The sequence below is a fragment of the Anarhichas minor genome, unplaced genomic scaffold (assembly GCF_050575085.1).
Source record: "Anarhichas minor isolate MPS153535 unplaced genomic scaffold, ASM5057508v1 ptg000003l, whole genome shotgun sequence".
NCBI classification, from domain to species: Eukaryota; Metazoa; Chordata; class Actinopteri; order Perciformes; family Anarhichadidae; genus Anarhichas; species Anarhichas minor.
This window is the reverse complement of record NW_027466449.1, coordinates 401,870-417,202: the sequence shown is the minus strand read 5'-3', so window position 1 is coordinate 417,202 and position 15,333 is coordinate 401,870. Positions and strand designations below refer to the sequence as shown.

Sequence of the window (15,333 nt, the reverse complement as noted above, 5' to 3'; positions counted from 1 at the left end):
CTTGCTCACCACACAGGAAAAAAAAAAAGACCCGAATATGCTCACATGCAGGTTGTTCATCTTACTGTAACATCAGCAGCTGACTGAGGCTGCAGCAATTCAAGAGACACTTTCATTCTCGAGTAGGAGTCTACGCTCACAATGCACTTGTAGATAGACATTATCTTAAACCCCAACGCAACAATATGGGACCTTTTCCCCCTAAGGCAGGAAGTAGATTGCTAATCCTCCCCCTCAGTTGGTCAAGTTTCCTTCTCAACTCTTGTTCCTTGTCTCAACAATTTGTCTGCTTTGCAACAGCATCTAGCTTTAGGCTGAGCTGCTCGATCTCCACAGAAGGTGAAAAACGGAGACGGTGAAAGCAGCCAGTCTGAAATAATCAACACTGATGCTCAGTGTCTTTGAAATGGTTGCATATTTTCTTTTTTTTGAGGGTTTTGATCCTGAATGTCCTCGGCATCACTTTAAGTGGCTGTAATACATATTTTTACAATAATAATATTATCAAAGGACAGTGTTAAAGCAACGTGACAGAGAATTATCACCTGAATCTGCAGCTCCCCTCGGCTCTACGGAGCTTTGTGGTGAGCTTCAACTCATTGCTTCGCTGTCCTACCCGCAACTTTGCGTTTTTTCGGCCGCACAGGCAGATGTTTACAGCTAAAAAGCTTTTAAAACCCAATGTACACTACCTGCTCAGCACCAGTCATCAGACAAACGCAGTGAGAGACCAGCTGGTAAACATAGTGAAGCATTGAGCAGCTAAAGGGGACAGATGTTTCCCTCAGGAGTCAAAAACACACCTAGAATGAGAATGAATTGTGGACTGTTGGCCAGAAACATGACTCCAACTGATTCAGTAACTTCTGGATGTGTAAATAAGCAATTTAAGCTGTCAGATTGTCATTGAATATTGTTTCAGGGTTCATGTGTTCTCTCCCTCCTGGCCAGGTGGTACCATGGGCACCTGTCTGGACGAGATGCAGAGAAGCTGCTCACAGACAAAGGCAAAGCCGGTAGCTTCCTGGTGCGGGAGAGCCAGAGTAAACCGGGCGACTTTGTTCTCTCAGTTCTCACCAATGAGGAGAAACACGAGAACGTGGACCGCAAGACCAAGGTCACCCACGTTATGATCCGCTTCCAGGTGAGATAACTCTCCCTCACCTCTCAGACTAACTCCGCAAACTTGAAGCAGGTCCTGATTTATTTATGCGCTCTAGGAACTCCTCAGACCAGCTGTTACTGTAGTTGGAACTGTTGATGTTTCCCTCCAGCAGGACGGTAAATACGACGTGGGCGGCGGTGAGAGGTTCGACACTCTGGCTGACCTGGTGGATCACTACAAGAAGAACCCCATGGTGGAGAAAAGCGGCATCGTAGTGCACCTCAAACAGGTATGGAAGAGGTGCAAAAGCATTGAGTCTGGGCAATCTCCTGCATACTGTATCATGTCGGCGGTGGTTAATTCAAACCACATGAAAATGGTATTTTCTTGTTTTGCTCTGTTGACTTATTTAATTTCCGTGTCCCAATGTGACGACGACAGCCCTTTAACGCCACGAGGATAAATGCAGCCAACATTGAGAACCGGGTACGAGAGCTCAACAAAGTAGCAGACAACTCTGAAAAACCCAAACAAGGATTCTGGGAAGAATTTGAGGTATGTAGCCTCAAACGTACCAGCAGCAGAATCACTTCTTTCAATCGTGATTTTTCTTTTTTAAATATCTGAAGGTCAGCTTTAGATGCTCTGCGTTCAACAGCTTTATTAAATGAAGTTAAGTGCCGGATGACACGAGTCAGTCATAACTGAGGCACATGAGTAAATTACTCTCTTGAGTGCTGTCTGCCCTGGGATGTTTTAATTCCAACTTTGACGGCATCGTAAACAGTATTTCCATAGCAGTCATTTGTCATATAAATGTCATATTATACTGTAGGCCACTGCTCAGCTATTTGTGTAGGTTTACGTCGCTGTGAGTTGTTTGTTTACTTGTCTATCAAGGGAAATTCAAATGTATTTATGCTGTCTTGACCTTTTGCGTAATGGTGTTATATATGTGAATCACATATATTGTGTCGGTGCATAAGCCTGGCCCTCTGCCTGGTTTTTACATTACGTGTCTGTCTACAACATCATAGTTACTAATCAGTATCTGCTTGTTGGATTTCCTGCCCCTAGGTTACAAACTTTATTGAGTCAATTCCAATGAATTAAATGACTTGCTGCATCCTCTGTGTCGAAGTGCGTGTGTGGTGACACAATATACATGACGTACACAATATTATGCTAGATAGATGAGCTATTAACTGGTCTATCTGGCTTTGTATTGAGGGCAAATAACTGTTCATGTTATGACAGCTAAACAACTGTAGATAAATGCACAAATGCATCCAAAATGAATGAATGCAGAAGGTATGAAAGAAGAGCTTTTTAGACTCTATGCTGAAACACTTCCTCTTAAGTCTGCAACCTGAACACTAATGCATGCAGTGTTTCTGCTCTTACACTCCAGGGTGACCCCTACTGCATTAAATGCCCATTACACTTTTCAAACACAGCATTAAATGTGCCCTGTGCACCTCAAGCTACATGATGTTACGTTATGTAATTATGTTTCTCCAAACCGAAGCGCAATTGTGTGTTTCGTGTTCTTCTCAGTCGTTGTTGGTGCATTGCTGTAGATCCTGCTGAATTGCAGCCACCTGTTGTTGATCAGGGGAATTGTGTGAAACCATTGGCAGGAATGTCTACTCCACAGAGCTACTAGAGGTCTAAAACGTCATGTTTCAGCCTGGATATGGCTAATATGAATGAGTGACCTCAGAATCAATAGTTTATAGGCACATATTCTTTTCTTTTAAACTCTGTCTTATTAAAAACGTCTAACTTTCCAATTTTTCCTTCGTCTTCAACTACCAGGTACTTCAGCAGCAGGAGTGCAAGCTGCTGTATCCCCGGAAAGAAGGCCAGAAGCCTGAAAACAAGAGTAAAAACAGATACAAGAATATCCTCCCCTGTGAGTCACGCAGCAACCTGCCATTTCCTGTCTCTCCAACTTCCTGTGGAAAGAACGACACAAATATACATCAGACAACGTAGAGGCCTCAGCAGAGTGTGGAGATGTTGCTTTGGTAGCTCACATTGACATTAGTTTGGAAAACAAAAAACCACCAAGTGTGATCTCAGGAAACGGTGGACATTTTGTTATGCGTTATTGACGGTTTGACTTTGTGTTTTCAGTCGACACAACTCGGGTTGAACTCAGGGAGGCAGATCCAGATGTTCCTGGTTCAGACTACATCAATGCCAACTACATCAGAGTGAGTCTTCTCTTAGCAGTGGACGGGGTAATTTATCAACAGCTGCAGATTACCAAAAGATGGCAGCAATACACAATGTTCAGTAAACAGGCAAGATAGTTCGCCTTCACATAAAAAAGAATTGTCAATAGTACCAGAGATACACATATATCATACAGTAAAATAAACTACCTATTTTAAAAGTAACAATTTAATCGATTATATTTTTCTGTGAATGTGACTCAGTTGTCTCGGTGTCGGGGCTTAATTCAATGTATCATTGCTGTACAGAGTATGCATGAAGAGGGGCGCCACGTGGATGAGGGCAAAGTCTTCATCGCCACCCAAGGGTGCCTACAGAACACGGTCGTTGACTTCTGGAAGATGGTGTATCAGGAGAACACACACGTCATCGTCATGACCACAAAAGAGAGAGAGCGAGATCGGGTGAGCAACTGGCACTAAACTTCTGCTAACGTACGTTATTATAGTTCAGCTGAGGGCCTGTAAAATATAATGATCTGTATTCATTATGTTGTACTAGAAAGGTAAATTAAGGAAGTAGAAATGTTTCTATTCATTATATTTCCTAGCAAGGAGCTTCTTCTTCTCTCCCCAACTCTTTCATGTTTGCTTTCTCAAGCATTTAATCCTAAATGGTCTCTCTGTTGCACTCCTTACTCCATTGCTGTTGATTGCTTGTAATGATGGAAATCAAGGAACTCAAGGGAACACCCCACTTCTATGACATGAAATCCATTTCACTAGTCAAGTGTAGTTAATCTAGAAGGTGCCTTAACAACCAGATTGGTCACAAAGTGCAGAGCAGCAGTGCGTGCGTGCGTGCACATGTCCATGTATCAGACAAGGATAGTATGACAGTTAAGCTGATTGGAAAGCTGCTTGAGCTGCTTCTTCTTCTTTCTTTTTTTTCTGATTGTCTAATACCCACCGACCTCTCTCTACCCTCTCCATCTTCCTCTCTCTCTGTTTTTCCTCCGATTTAGAACAAATGTGTCCGTTACTGGCCCGACCTCCACGGCACTAAGGAGTTTGGGAAGGTGCTGGTGAGGAACGTGGACGAGCAGCAGGCACAAGACTACGTCCTGAGGAAGCTGGAGGTGACCCGTCTGGACCGGGTAGGGAAAGCTGTGTACTCAGAGTTGACCCACTGACCTGCGGTCAGATTATCCAACCCATCACACGCACAATCCTAAACACGTGCTTGTGTTTACTAGAGGATCGACTGCACGCATCTCATGACAAGCAAATAGAGCAAATGGTAGATAGCAGAAGACAACGTAGCCGAGATTATCTTGCACTCCAGTGAATAAAATCTAAATACATTTGACTTTAGAGTTATTCTTTTATACATGAATACAATAAGGAGCAAACTAAGGGCTGTTGTGTGCACAGTGTCTATCCAACCCATTCTGTATAGAAGCTGTTGCTTTGATCACAGCAGTTAATCTGTTTGAACTGATATTGATGTGTAATGTCTGCCAAGCCTGTCTGAGATTAACCCAGCAGGCTGCAAAGAGTTCCCCCAACTGATGCTTCTATCCAACCTTAATGTTTGTGTTTAGGTGAACGACAGCTACCATCACCAGTTTGTTGACGTATCACATGTCGATCTCCTGTAAAAGCAGAAGACTCGAGTGGACAGTGTCGTCCTTTCATGTTTCTGCATGTTCAGGTCCACACAGTGTAGAGATTTAGTTTCACTGAGATGAGGCGTGTTTCATATTGTTGTAATCCTTTACTTTATAATGGTCGGATGTATTGGTCCTTCAGCATGAGACCACTGTAAGAAATTGGGGACAGAATCTACAATTCTCATTTTGCTCAAAAACATATTCCAGCATTCACGGCTACTCATTAGCACTGGCGTAATTGCAATGCTACGACAATAACAGTTACAGCAACAAAGTCTGCAAGTGGCCACCAGAGAGTGTCCCTCCATTACAGTACAGCCAGTCCAAGCCAACACAAAGATGGACATTAATAGTGACTAGTGGGGGAAAAAAACACTTGAATTGGCTAAACTGAACTACTGAAGCATCGTATTAGCTTTAGCTAAACTTAGGAAACCATGCTTGGAATTGTGGATTTAGACCCGTATTCCTTTCAGTAAGCCTTTTAATGAGCACTGCAGATCCATTATGGAGAGGAAGCAGGAGGAAGACATGTCAGAATACATGGTACATGCCCAAAGTCAATATAATTGCAACAGCTTCAGCTCATCATCTTTACTTTGCTGTGATTTTCTTGCAGGGGGAGCCTCTGAGGTACATCTGGCACTACCAGTACCTGAGTTGGCCGGACCACGGGGTGCCCAATGAGCCCGGCGGCGTCCTCTGGTTCCTAGAGGAGGTCAACCGCACCCAGAGTACCATTCCAGACACTGGACCCATCGTCGTCCACTGCAGGTACAACCAGTTGGGAATAAAGAAACTGGTCATAAGTTAATTATTGCTGGGTCAGGTAGAAGTAGAGGTGATCTGCCAACACGACTCTTCAGCAGATGTAAAGAGATACGTGGCTCTGTGGCACATCTAGTTAAAAACAGGAGAAGTGATTCAAAAGTTGTGTGTTTGAGACCCAGACCAGAGTCTACCTTGTCCTTTCATTAAAGTTGAATCTAATCTAAAAGGCAATGAGTTAAATCCTATCTTGTGTGCAACCATCTGTGTATGCACACGTGTGCACGCCGGGCAGGAATTTCCCGTTTGGGTAAACCCCTCTGTGGGTCACTGTTTGCTCTTCTTCCCTGTGTTGACTCAACTTTCCACGAGATGGCCAAATGATTGTGGACTCCGGAAACTTGCCTCAAACATGGTTTCATGAAATATGGTTTCAATTGGCCACTTGGGTGTGCTATAATTACACTTTGTCCTACTTATTGGCAATACGTCTCCACCAAACTAGCACCATCAAAACTAATTATGAAGACATGGTTATCAGTAAAGTAGTACAAACACATTCTTTATTAGCTTTATTTAACCTTTAACCTCCTGCCACCTGCAGCTGTATGTTACTTCAAGTAACGGTCAGAGAAAGCTCTGCTTTTGCCAGTTTACTATTGCTCCATGTAGATGCCAGCATGACTGCTCACTAATCCACAGGAACTATTTGAAATAGCACGATCTGGTTTAGTTGTGCTGGAGTCAGGATTTTTGTATTTGTATTGATGTTTATTTCACAGGTGACTGATGATGATAATAATACACTTTATTTGAATAGCACCTTTCATACAATAAATGCAGCACAAGTGCTTTACAATAAAGGAGAATAATACATTTTAAATGAGATGGAAAATAACACACACTTGATTAAATATAAATAAGATCAAATGGAACACATGGAATGCTCAACACAAGATATGAATATTGATAATAATATCAATGCATTCACATACATCAACAAACACTGCAGCAGCATCAAAGCCTCTTCATCCTCTTTTTCCTTGTTAATGTTGCAATAGATGTTTCCATTTGGTGTGCTTTCGTGTATTTCACCACACCAGTCGCCCGCCCCCCCCCCCCTCTTATTTCCTGAAAGTGTTTGACTCGACTCGGCTCCGCTCTTTATTCTGTTGTCCCCGCAGTGCAGGCATCGGCAGGACAGGCACCATTATCGTCATTGACATCCTAATTGACGTTATTAACCGCCAAGGTGGGAGACTGAAATATGAAACTTACACACTTTTTATTTTTAAATCTTTGTACTGTATCTCTGCTCATTTTCTGAACTTGTGTGCGTGTTTAGGTCTAAATTGTGACATCGACGTCCCGAAGACCATCCAGAGGGTCAGGCAGCAGAGGTCCGGCATGGTGCAGACAGAGGCCCAGTATAAGTTCATCTACATGGCTGTGCAGCAGCACATAGACACAGCTCAGAAGAGACTGGAGGAGGAGCAGGTACTGTACTACAGTGGCGTCTCCAAAGACGTTGAAATACGTCAAATAACACGTTTCTTCACACAGTAATGGGACTATTTAAAGATAAATCCAGGTCTTCTAGATAAAAGACAGTTAGTGAGAGCTTTCTAGTCTGTGAACTGAGTCTGAGTCATGTTGTCACTTTGCAGAGGAGTAAGTTGAAGGAGGGGGAATATTCCAATATCAAATACCCCCAGATGACCAACTCGAGGCCCAAGCCCAACATGACATCATCGCGCTCTTCTTCTGTGTAAGTATGATGCACACCATGATAAAGTGGCAGCTGACACGATGACTGAACTTTTGATCGCAGAACGTTAAGCAGAAAATGGGTTGGAGTCGTTGAATTGTTTTGTCAGCGAACCTTTTTGCTGTGTGCTGCTGTAGGATGACAAATGATGATTCGTCCAGTGTGTACGAGAACATTAACTACAAAAGCTCTCAGACGTCTTTTAGCAGCAACACCAGGAGATAAAACGCTGTCCACATCTCTCTGTAAGTACCTTGTGAATTTCATTCCAAATAGTTTGCTTCTCACTGTGTGCGGTGGCAAAATACATTCAGAACCTTTTGTCTAGAAGCTGGCACTGGGGATTTTCCTCCTGCAAAAATGAATATCTGTACACATGGGATAATGCTGGATCCTTTTTATTTTTTGAATGGTATTGTAAACGTTTTATGTGGAAGAGAAAGTGCTTAACGCTTCTACAATCAGAAAGACGGAGAGTTCAGTGTCTTCCAGTGAGTCAAATTCATTTTATAAGGGTTCAAATTATAGAGTGGCTGAGCTCCTCTAAAAGACAACATGAGCTCCCCTTAAAGCAACAAAAGATTCAATTCAGGCTGAAATTATAATCAGCCTTGATTCTCACAAACCCCTTCTTGTCTCTCTCATAGTGATTAATAAAGCAGACGGTGTTTAGGCGAGTGAGTCGTGGCTTAGGTTTAGGGTCATCTGCAGAAAACATATACTGACATGGTTTCAATTACCAGTGAATATAAAATGCACATGACATGAATTTAGCTCATTTTGTTTTGCACATTTTGAATAGTTGTTTGTGTGTTGAAACCCTCAGATTATAGCACTGGTATTGGTTTATAGATCTCTGTTCTCGGGCATCCTGGTTCCTTCAGTCTCCAGCACTTTGAATCCTCTCCTGTAAAGTGTGCTTTCTGCTTTGGGCTAATAAAAAAAATCCAATTAGACACTTCCATCAAAATCCTCTACATGTATGAGAGTTGGTGCACTTACATTGAAAGTCACAATAGTCGTACCATTTCTCCTTTGAAATCTCAAAGTTTCGTTTTCCCATTTTATTTTTCCCATATTCTGTGGAGTGAGTTTTCTTTGTCATGAAGCGCGTATACTGTCTGGATATAATGACGCTGACTAACAGGCTCCTACAACACTTTTCAGAACTGGGTCATCCACATCTGGTGGGTCATTTCTTAACAACTTGGTCAAAATAATGACGTAATTAAAGACATCTATAAAAGCATATTTTCTTTTCAGAGTTTGTAAGTCTTTTTATCGTTCCTTATATGTTATTGAGTTAAATGTTGTTGTTCTTTTGGCTATCTAGTTTTTAAATCTAGGATCAAATTGATTAGGCTTGAAATCGGGGTCAGAGGCACATCATCTAGTTATTCCTGGTTTCTCTTACTTTATATTCCTCCCTAAAAGCATTCCAGACTTCAAGTTGTAATTTTATTTTGCTTGCCTTATGGCATAGGAATAGGAGGGTCCTGTATTAGTGAGAACTCATTGTGTTTACACCTGGCACATTAGTCTCGGTTGCACAGATTCATCAACGGCCTAATTTGATCTGAGGAGAAGTAATCTTGTGGTGCAGCTCTACCTTCTCTCTGCTTTGGGAGTTGTACAGTTTTAAACCTAAATCTGTTTTCTTCCCTTGTTACATGAACCTGGAAATCATTTTATGTACAGGGAGAGCTTGAAATTTAAAGTTCGTGACCGGGTTGAACTTCAGATGTTGCTCCCCTTCCTATATGTCACATGCAGGCAGGCTCCTTAGAATATCCCGGCCTCCACCCAGAGCTTGAGATTTAACTTTGCAAAGGTGCTCCATATTTTTCTCGCAGGCCAATCAGAGCACACTGTCTTTTTGGGGGGAGGTTACTACAACAGAGCGTTTTTAGACAAGAGGATGAATACAGGAAAATTCAGAAAGACCGTTTCTTGTAGAAACCCAAGTATGAACTTACAAATGAGCATGAAATGTCCCCTTTAAACCTCACATGTAAAGGCGTTATAAAGACATTAAAGGTTGATGAGTGTCTGACTGGTTGAAAGCACTGCAACCATAAACTAGAATCATTTAATATCCAAACACGCATGGTCTCTAGATAACCTGGCAAGTGCAGTAAAGGCTGCCTTTAGCTCCGTATCATGAATTACATCAGCTCCTCGTGTCCATGATTCAAAGTGACACCAGCCGTTAACTCCACTTGTCAGCCCGTCTGTTTGTGTTTGCTTCAGTTCCAGCGGAGATGTCGCTTCATCAGCGCCTGACAATCCCACGAGGGAGTGTGTCGCTCTGACTGCACCCCACATCAGTGGACCCTGCCTGGGCTGAAGGTGGTGAGCTTACCCCTCCCTCCGGCTGCCGTCCTGCTGGACCTCTCTGTCTGGAGTCAAACCTTACCCTCCATAGAGAGGATGACTCTACAGCATAGTGCTCTCGCTCAGGGCCCTTGTCCCTCCATCCCCTTACTCCCCCTATACCTCTCCAGCCTCTCCCTCTCTTAACCAGCGCAAGTGCCTTGTCACAAGATGTGTCTGTAATCTCGCCTCCCCTAACCTGCTGTTACATCTCTACTCTTACTACTTTCCAAATCCTGGGAATCCAATTTAACGGGAGAAAGGAACAGTTTTTGCATGAGGGATATGAAACGTGGAGCCTGTCCCGGCCTGGACCGAACAGAACTGTACGGGACCCAAGAAGAGGTCGAAGCCAAGCTTTTTGCCTGCTTGTTGCCAGATGTCACTCTGTTTGCTTTCCCTCTTTCTCTGTCTTTCATTTGAACCCTAAGACTGTTTTTGCGGCATTCTAGCTCTCCAGCTGTGGTGGTTATTAATGTGGCTGCTGAGTGATGGCAGGGGCAGTTATGTAACCTGCTACAGGGCACTGAGGCACAGGGAAGGCAAACAAGCCCTCTTCTTCAAAACAAATTTGGCATAATAATTTCAGGTGAACAAGTGGTCTCTTATATATATATATTTTTGAAGATGTGACTGATTGTCAAAGGATCGTACAGTATGTAATCTCCTGCAAATCAGCTAAACATTGTAACAGAACTTGAGTCCATTTTTGGATACTTCTTGTGGTTATTGGTCCTGTCTGTCATCTGAACATGGTCTCCAGCTGGTCACACTTTGAGTACAAACTCATTAATGTAAATGTATTGTTTTTGGTCTGCCCTTTTTCATCAGCTAGTTTTTAAAATGTATTGTGGTTTTAATTGATATCATGGTTGTGTAACATATTAGATGTTTATTTACATATATATATATACATATATATATATATATATATATATATATATATATATATATATATATATATATATATATATATATATATATATATATATATATATATATATATATATATATATATATATATATATATATATATATATATATATATATATATATATACTAAATTGGAAACGATCATGTTGAAGCACAGTTGTAGTTTGATTTACCGATGGATTGTAGACGTAGTTTGAAGTTGACATTTGACAGGGAGCAGGTGGAGAGGATTCCTGAATGGACGTGTGGAGTTTAGCACGGCTTACCGCCGTCTCTCAGCCTCGTTGGACTGGCTGTCCTCGTTAATCAGCAGGTCTGATGCAGTTCAACATCTGTCGGAGGAGATAGTCGCAAGGAGACGAGGGAAAGGGGGCGATTACAGTGGGCCAGATGGCCATCTGCCTGAGATTGAAGAATAGATTTGACTCCAAAAAAGTAATTTAGAAGATGGCCGTAATCCAGGCTTGATGATAGCGGGGCGAGTAAGCCGACGTCATTGATGCGATAACGAAGACGGCGGGTGCCGCGGAGCACTGAGCCCTTTGCACTGTCTGGCAGATTGTTTGCTATTTTTAGCCTCCAGGATCAGCACCAAATATATCCTACTCAAATACAATCGCACATGTGTTGGTGAAATCTGACCTAGCTCTTTTAGAAAAAACCGTAATGACGTAATATCCCGAAGTCCTTCAAATGTACGATGTCTCTCACAATAGGAAGATGTCGTTTCTTCTTTAAAGCATCAACATAAACCATGAATGAGCACCTGTTAGTGGTTGTTGTGCTCAGACCATTCCTCTCTCTCCACTAACAGACATGTTTGACTAACCAGGTCAAGGACACGCACACAGTGGACTCGCCTTGTTTTCTAGGCTTCTGCTGCTGCTGCAGCTCGTGATTCTTAAAGATACGAGATTTGAAATACCGATAAGTGTAATCTAAACTGTGATGAAATAATAGTCCTCAGTCATTGCACTCTAATAAACCGTAATTTGACCTTGTGGGGGATATTAATATAAAGCAATAGTATAACCTGCAGCAGCCATATCATCCTGTGTGACGAAGCGAGTTTCGTCTTTTTAAAGGCTTACAAAAGCGCAGAGTCATTTTTATTGAGGTCGCAGGTTTCGTCTATGTCGAGACGTCGGTCACGTGTCTGTCAGCATGGAGAGTGTTCCCCGTATAAACTGTTGCCAACGTGTTTTTAATGGTTGATTCCTTTTGTGAGTAAAAGCTGTTTCATGAAGTGTGAAGCCTTGATGCCCTGTGTCAGTGAAGGCCTCTGTCTGTCTAGAGATATATGCTGCACACCACTTGATGTACTTCAGTTGAATTTGGACGATGAAGATGTGTGGATCCTTCAGGTTTTTGGTTTTGTCCTTTTTCCTTTCTGAACTGTGATCTTTGTCCGAGGAATGACTTTTGTAGTTTTTGTTTCTGTGTTTCTGAACCATCATTTAGATTTTTACTGTATTTCACTTTGCCTCTATGGGTCAATTTTGTTTTTCATGATATGATGATGAAACATCAATACTTGAAAGTGTGAAACTGCTGAATCTTTGGCCTCAGGCTGCGTTTGGATGTCCATTGACTGTGGGAGTATTTTTGGTAGTGCACTAGACTTTTCAGTGTTTTTTTTTTTTTTTTCTTGTTTTCATTTTAAAATTGTTTTTTCTAATTGAATGTTTTATCCACTCTTGCATTTTGTATTGTGTCTGAATTATTATTATTATTATTATTATTGGTGTAATTTCACCATTGATAAGTACATTTTGGCTCTGAGTTGAACAGCATACGTGGAGGTGTGCAGTAGTAACACGGTATTTTCTTTCTGTTTGTCCTCTTACATTTACTTGAACATAATGTCTCTTTGTGTTGATGACGTGTTCCTCTGTTGGTTGCAGTATGCCTGAAGTGAGTCGTGGTATACTGAGTGCTCCCATGTTGTCCAGGAGACTCTTCCCCTTTTTCCTCTTCTTGCACTGGCTCTGCCCAGACGCCTTTTTCTGCTGTAGAGGCTACAACTGCTGATGCAATGAGCTGCCAGAAATGGCATTAAAATGGTTTATTATCATATAGTTTAATAAAAATCTATGATGGCACTATGTTAAGTTACACATGGATTTTGCTTGTTTGTTTCTGTGTGTGTGTGTGTGTGTGTGTGTGTGTGTGTGTGTGTGTGTGTGTGTGTGTGTGTTCTTGTGTGTGTGTGTGTGTGTTCTTGTGTGTGTGTGTGTGTGTGTGTGTGTGTGAAAAGCATCTTGCCTCTGAGTGCAGTCCCTGTAGCGGAGCAGAGAACACGGGACAGTGTGGTATAAAGATACTGTGGCTCTCCATCGTATCCACTATGGATAAGTGAACTAATATTGAAAGGTGAGGCAGAAAATGCATTCCAGAAAAACACCAATTTAAACGATAATGACGGATTGTTTCATGGCTCAAGGGGCCTGTCGAAATTGTACTTTAGAGCTTGCGCTAAAATTAAAAAAGGGGGAAAACACAAGAGTGAGTTTGAAGGTCGGGTTATTTTAAAATTTGAACACAAGCCACATTAAGTTTTGAATAAAACAGTTTTATGTAGCTGCTATCCACAAATAAATAGGCTGTTTATTCTGCTTTACTCGACTGAAGGAAAAACTTAACAAAGAGACAACTTCATAAATCTATTTTGAAAATGTAAAATTTAAATGCCCTTGAGCGAAATGAGGCCAACTAGCAATATGCTTTTATTCATTATTTTACATACAATATTTATTACTTTTATTCATTTAGGGGAGAAAAAATCCTCGACCCAGTTTGAAGCCATGACTGGGCCTTTTCTTCCTATTGGTTAACGGTGTTTACTGTTAGTTAACATGGTGCTCCAGGAAGTAGCACTTTAGTTATGGCCACTCCTGAATGACTGTTAGAATTCAACGTAAATGTCTTATCAACCATGTGTCATAAGTGAGCTACTTGGAAAAACCCCGCATCCAAACTTTTCCTTTATCTTTAATCACCTAATCCAGGAACAGATAATTGACTTTCCCGTCAAGGCAAAGGAGGGCTTCCGTTTCACTGATGGGTTTAAGGGTCAGAGGGGAAGGAAATGACACACAGCAGTCAGTAAATGGCTCGACTGCTTTGCAAGTTGAGCCCGCAACCAACACTTTGTAATTTCCGTTCAAGCACGTCAGGAGCTGTGTGTTATTTGAGATGAATTTAATACACCTGCTGTTCACAGAGATTAAACCACTAACTGATGCTGCAGTAAATTTAGTTTTGAAGACGTAGAGAAGATTCATCAATGTGACAGATCACAATAAAATAATGAGGCTGTCGTGTACAAATGTTTTGTTATTTCCCAGAAACATGATCTGAGCAAATACCTCACTTTTTTATTACAGTGCTGTAAACGAGGACGTATCAAAATACACAAATCACATGTACGATATCAGTTTGAGTTTGTGGGTGGCACATTGGGTTTACATTCATTTTCTTTTGAGAAAGACTTTTTATAAACTTGACTATTTTGTTTATTTTTTTTACCCAACCAGATACTTTCAAAGTGGAGATCCGATCAGCTCTGTTTGGTTTGGAGACAATTGGGGAATTTTTGACAAGCCATAATGACACATTAACACAAATAATTGGTGCAGTCTGTGTTTCTTTCAGCCCTTTCATGTCGGTCCCCTTGTGGGGTCTTTTTTTAAATCAGACATCTTAAAATAGGAGGTGTTGTCAGTTGTGTGTGGTAATTACAATGTACCCTTAGAAAAAAGTATGCACAAATTATGTACAGTTACAGTGAAGTCCAGTCAGCCTGTAAGTTTAGTCTTTCAGACCAGGTGGTCTGGTCAACAGGCTGAAAGCAGTGGCAGGTATCGTGGTGGAGTGGGATTCGACACGTTCTCGCATGCAGCGCATGTTCCCGGTGCTGAATACACACTGCAATGGCCACAACACGACTACAACAAGCAGCACCATGAGCACGCTGAAGAGCACCATCCTCTTCCAGTCCGCCAGCCGGTCCAGCAGGCCAAAAGTTCGGGGCTGCGTCTGGATCGGAGCATCCACTGTCTTGTTGGCCCCAATGTCTATGCAGATGCAGAAGGCCTTGGGGCTCTCGGGGGTGCCCGTGTCGGTGTCGTACACGGAGCTTTTATAGCAAAGCTTCTCCCCCTCCAGCCACACTGGCTCCTCCTGCTGCTGGTGGCTGGGCAGCTTGCAGAGAACCTCACGGCTGGTTGTCAAGGCCGGAGGTCCGTCCTCGGTCAGCGTGGTGGGGTGACGGCAGAAGGGGCAAGAGAGGCGATTGCCGTCGCCGTTACCGTCCTGGTCGGCCAGCGAGACCGCCATGAGGCGGGAGAGGCACTCCAGGCAGAAGGTATGGGTGCACTCAAGCAACTTGGGTGTTTTGAAGACGTTGTCGTAGGTGTTGTAGCAGATGGAGCACTCCGGCTGGCTCACGACTGACACCTTCTTCTTATTCAGCTCTCCAGCAGTGTCCTGGGGGGCTAACTGCATGTGCCAAATCTGCGGAGACTGTTCCAT

The 15,333-nt window shown here is 42.4% G+C and overlaps 2 protein-coding genes across 4 annotated transcripts in view; one reads left to right on the top strand and one right to left on the bottom strand.

Annotated features, from left to right (window-relative positions):
* ptpn11b (protein tyrosine phosphatase non-receptor type 11b) overlaps positions 1-10,773 on the top strand; it is a 31,363-nt gene extending 20,590 nt beyond the window's left edge. Inside the window, exons 4-16 of one of the 3 annotated variants that reach the window (XM_076092595.1) lie at positions 952-1,144; positions 1,221-1,394; positions 1,547-1,660; positions 2,924-3,020; positions 3,245-3,324; positions 3,595-3,750; positions 4,311-4,442; positions 5,578-5,732; positions 6,911-6,978; positions 7,072-7,223; positions 7,394-7,494; positions 7,632-7,739; positions 9,745-10,773. In XM_076092595.1, the coding sequence (XP_075948710.1) occupies positions 952-1,144; positions 1,221-1,394; positions 1,547-1,660; positions 2,924-3,020; positions 3,245-3,324; positions 3,595-3,750; positions 4,311-4,442; positions 5,578-5,732; positions 6,911-6,978; positions 7,072-7,223; positions 7,394-7,494; positions 7,632-7,719 (1,510 nt within the window). In that variant the 3' untranslated portion in view covers positions 7,720-7,739; positions 9,745-10,773. The remainder of the gene's footprint in view (positions 1-951; positions 1,145-1,220; positions 1,395-1,546; positions 1,661-2,923; positions 3,021-3,244; positions 3,325-3,594; positions 3,751-4,310; positions 4,443-5,577; positions 5,733-6,910; positions 6,979-7,071; positions 7,224-7,393; positions 7,495-7,631; positions 7,740-9,744) is intronic. The other 2 variants (XM_076092611.1, XM_076092602.1) reach the window with 2 other exon arrangements.
* A 3,837-nt stretch (positions 10,774-14,610) lies between these two features.
* rnf223 (ring finger protein 223) lies at positions 14,611-15,333 on the bottom strand. Its single transcript, XM_076102052.1, has one exon. The coding sequence runs from the start codon at positions 15,331-15,333 to the stop codon at positions 14,611-14,613; it is 723 nt and encodes a 240-aa protein (XP_075958167.1).

What these genes read in the sequence shown, in the direction of transcription:
- rnf223 (XM_076102052.1), bottom strand. Translation starts at nt 15,333, where the DNA reads ATGGAACAGTCTCCGCAGATTTGGCACATGCAGTTAGCCCCCCAGGAC.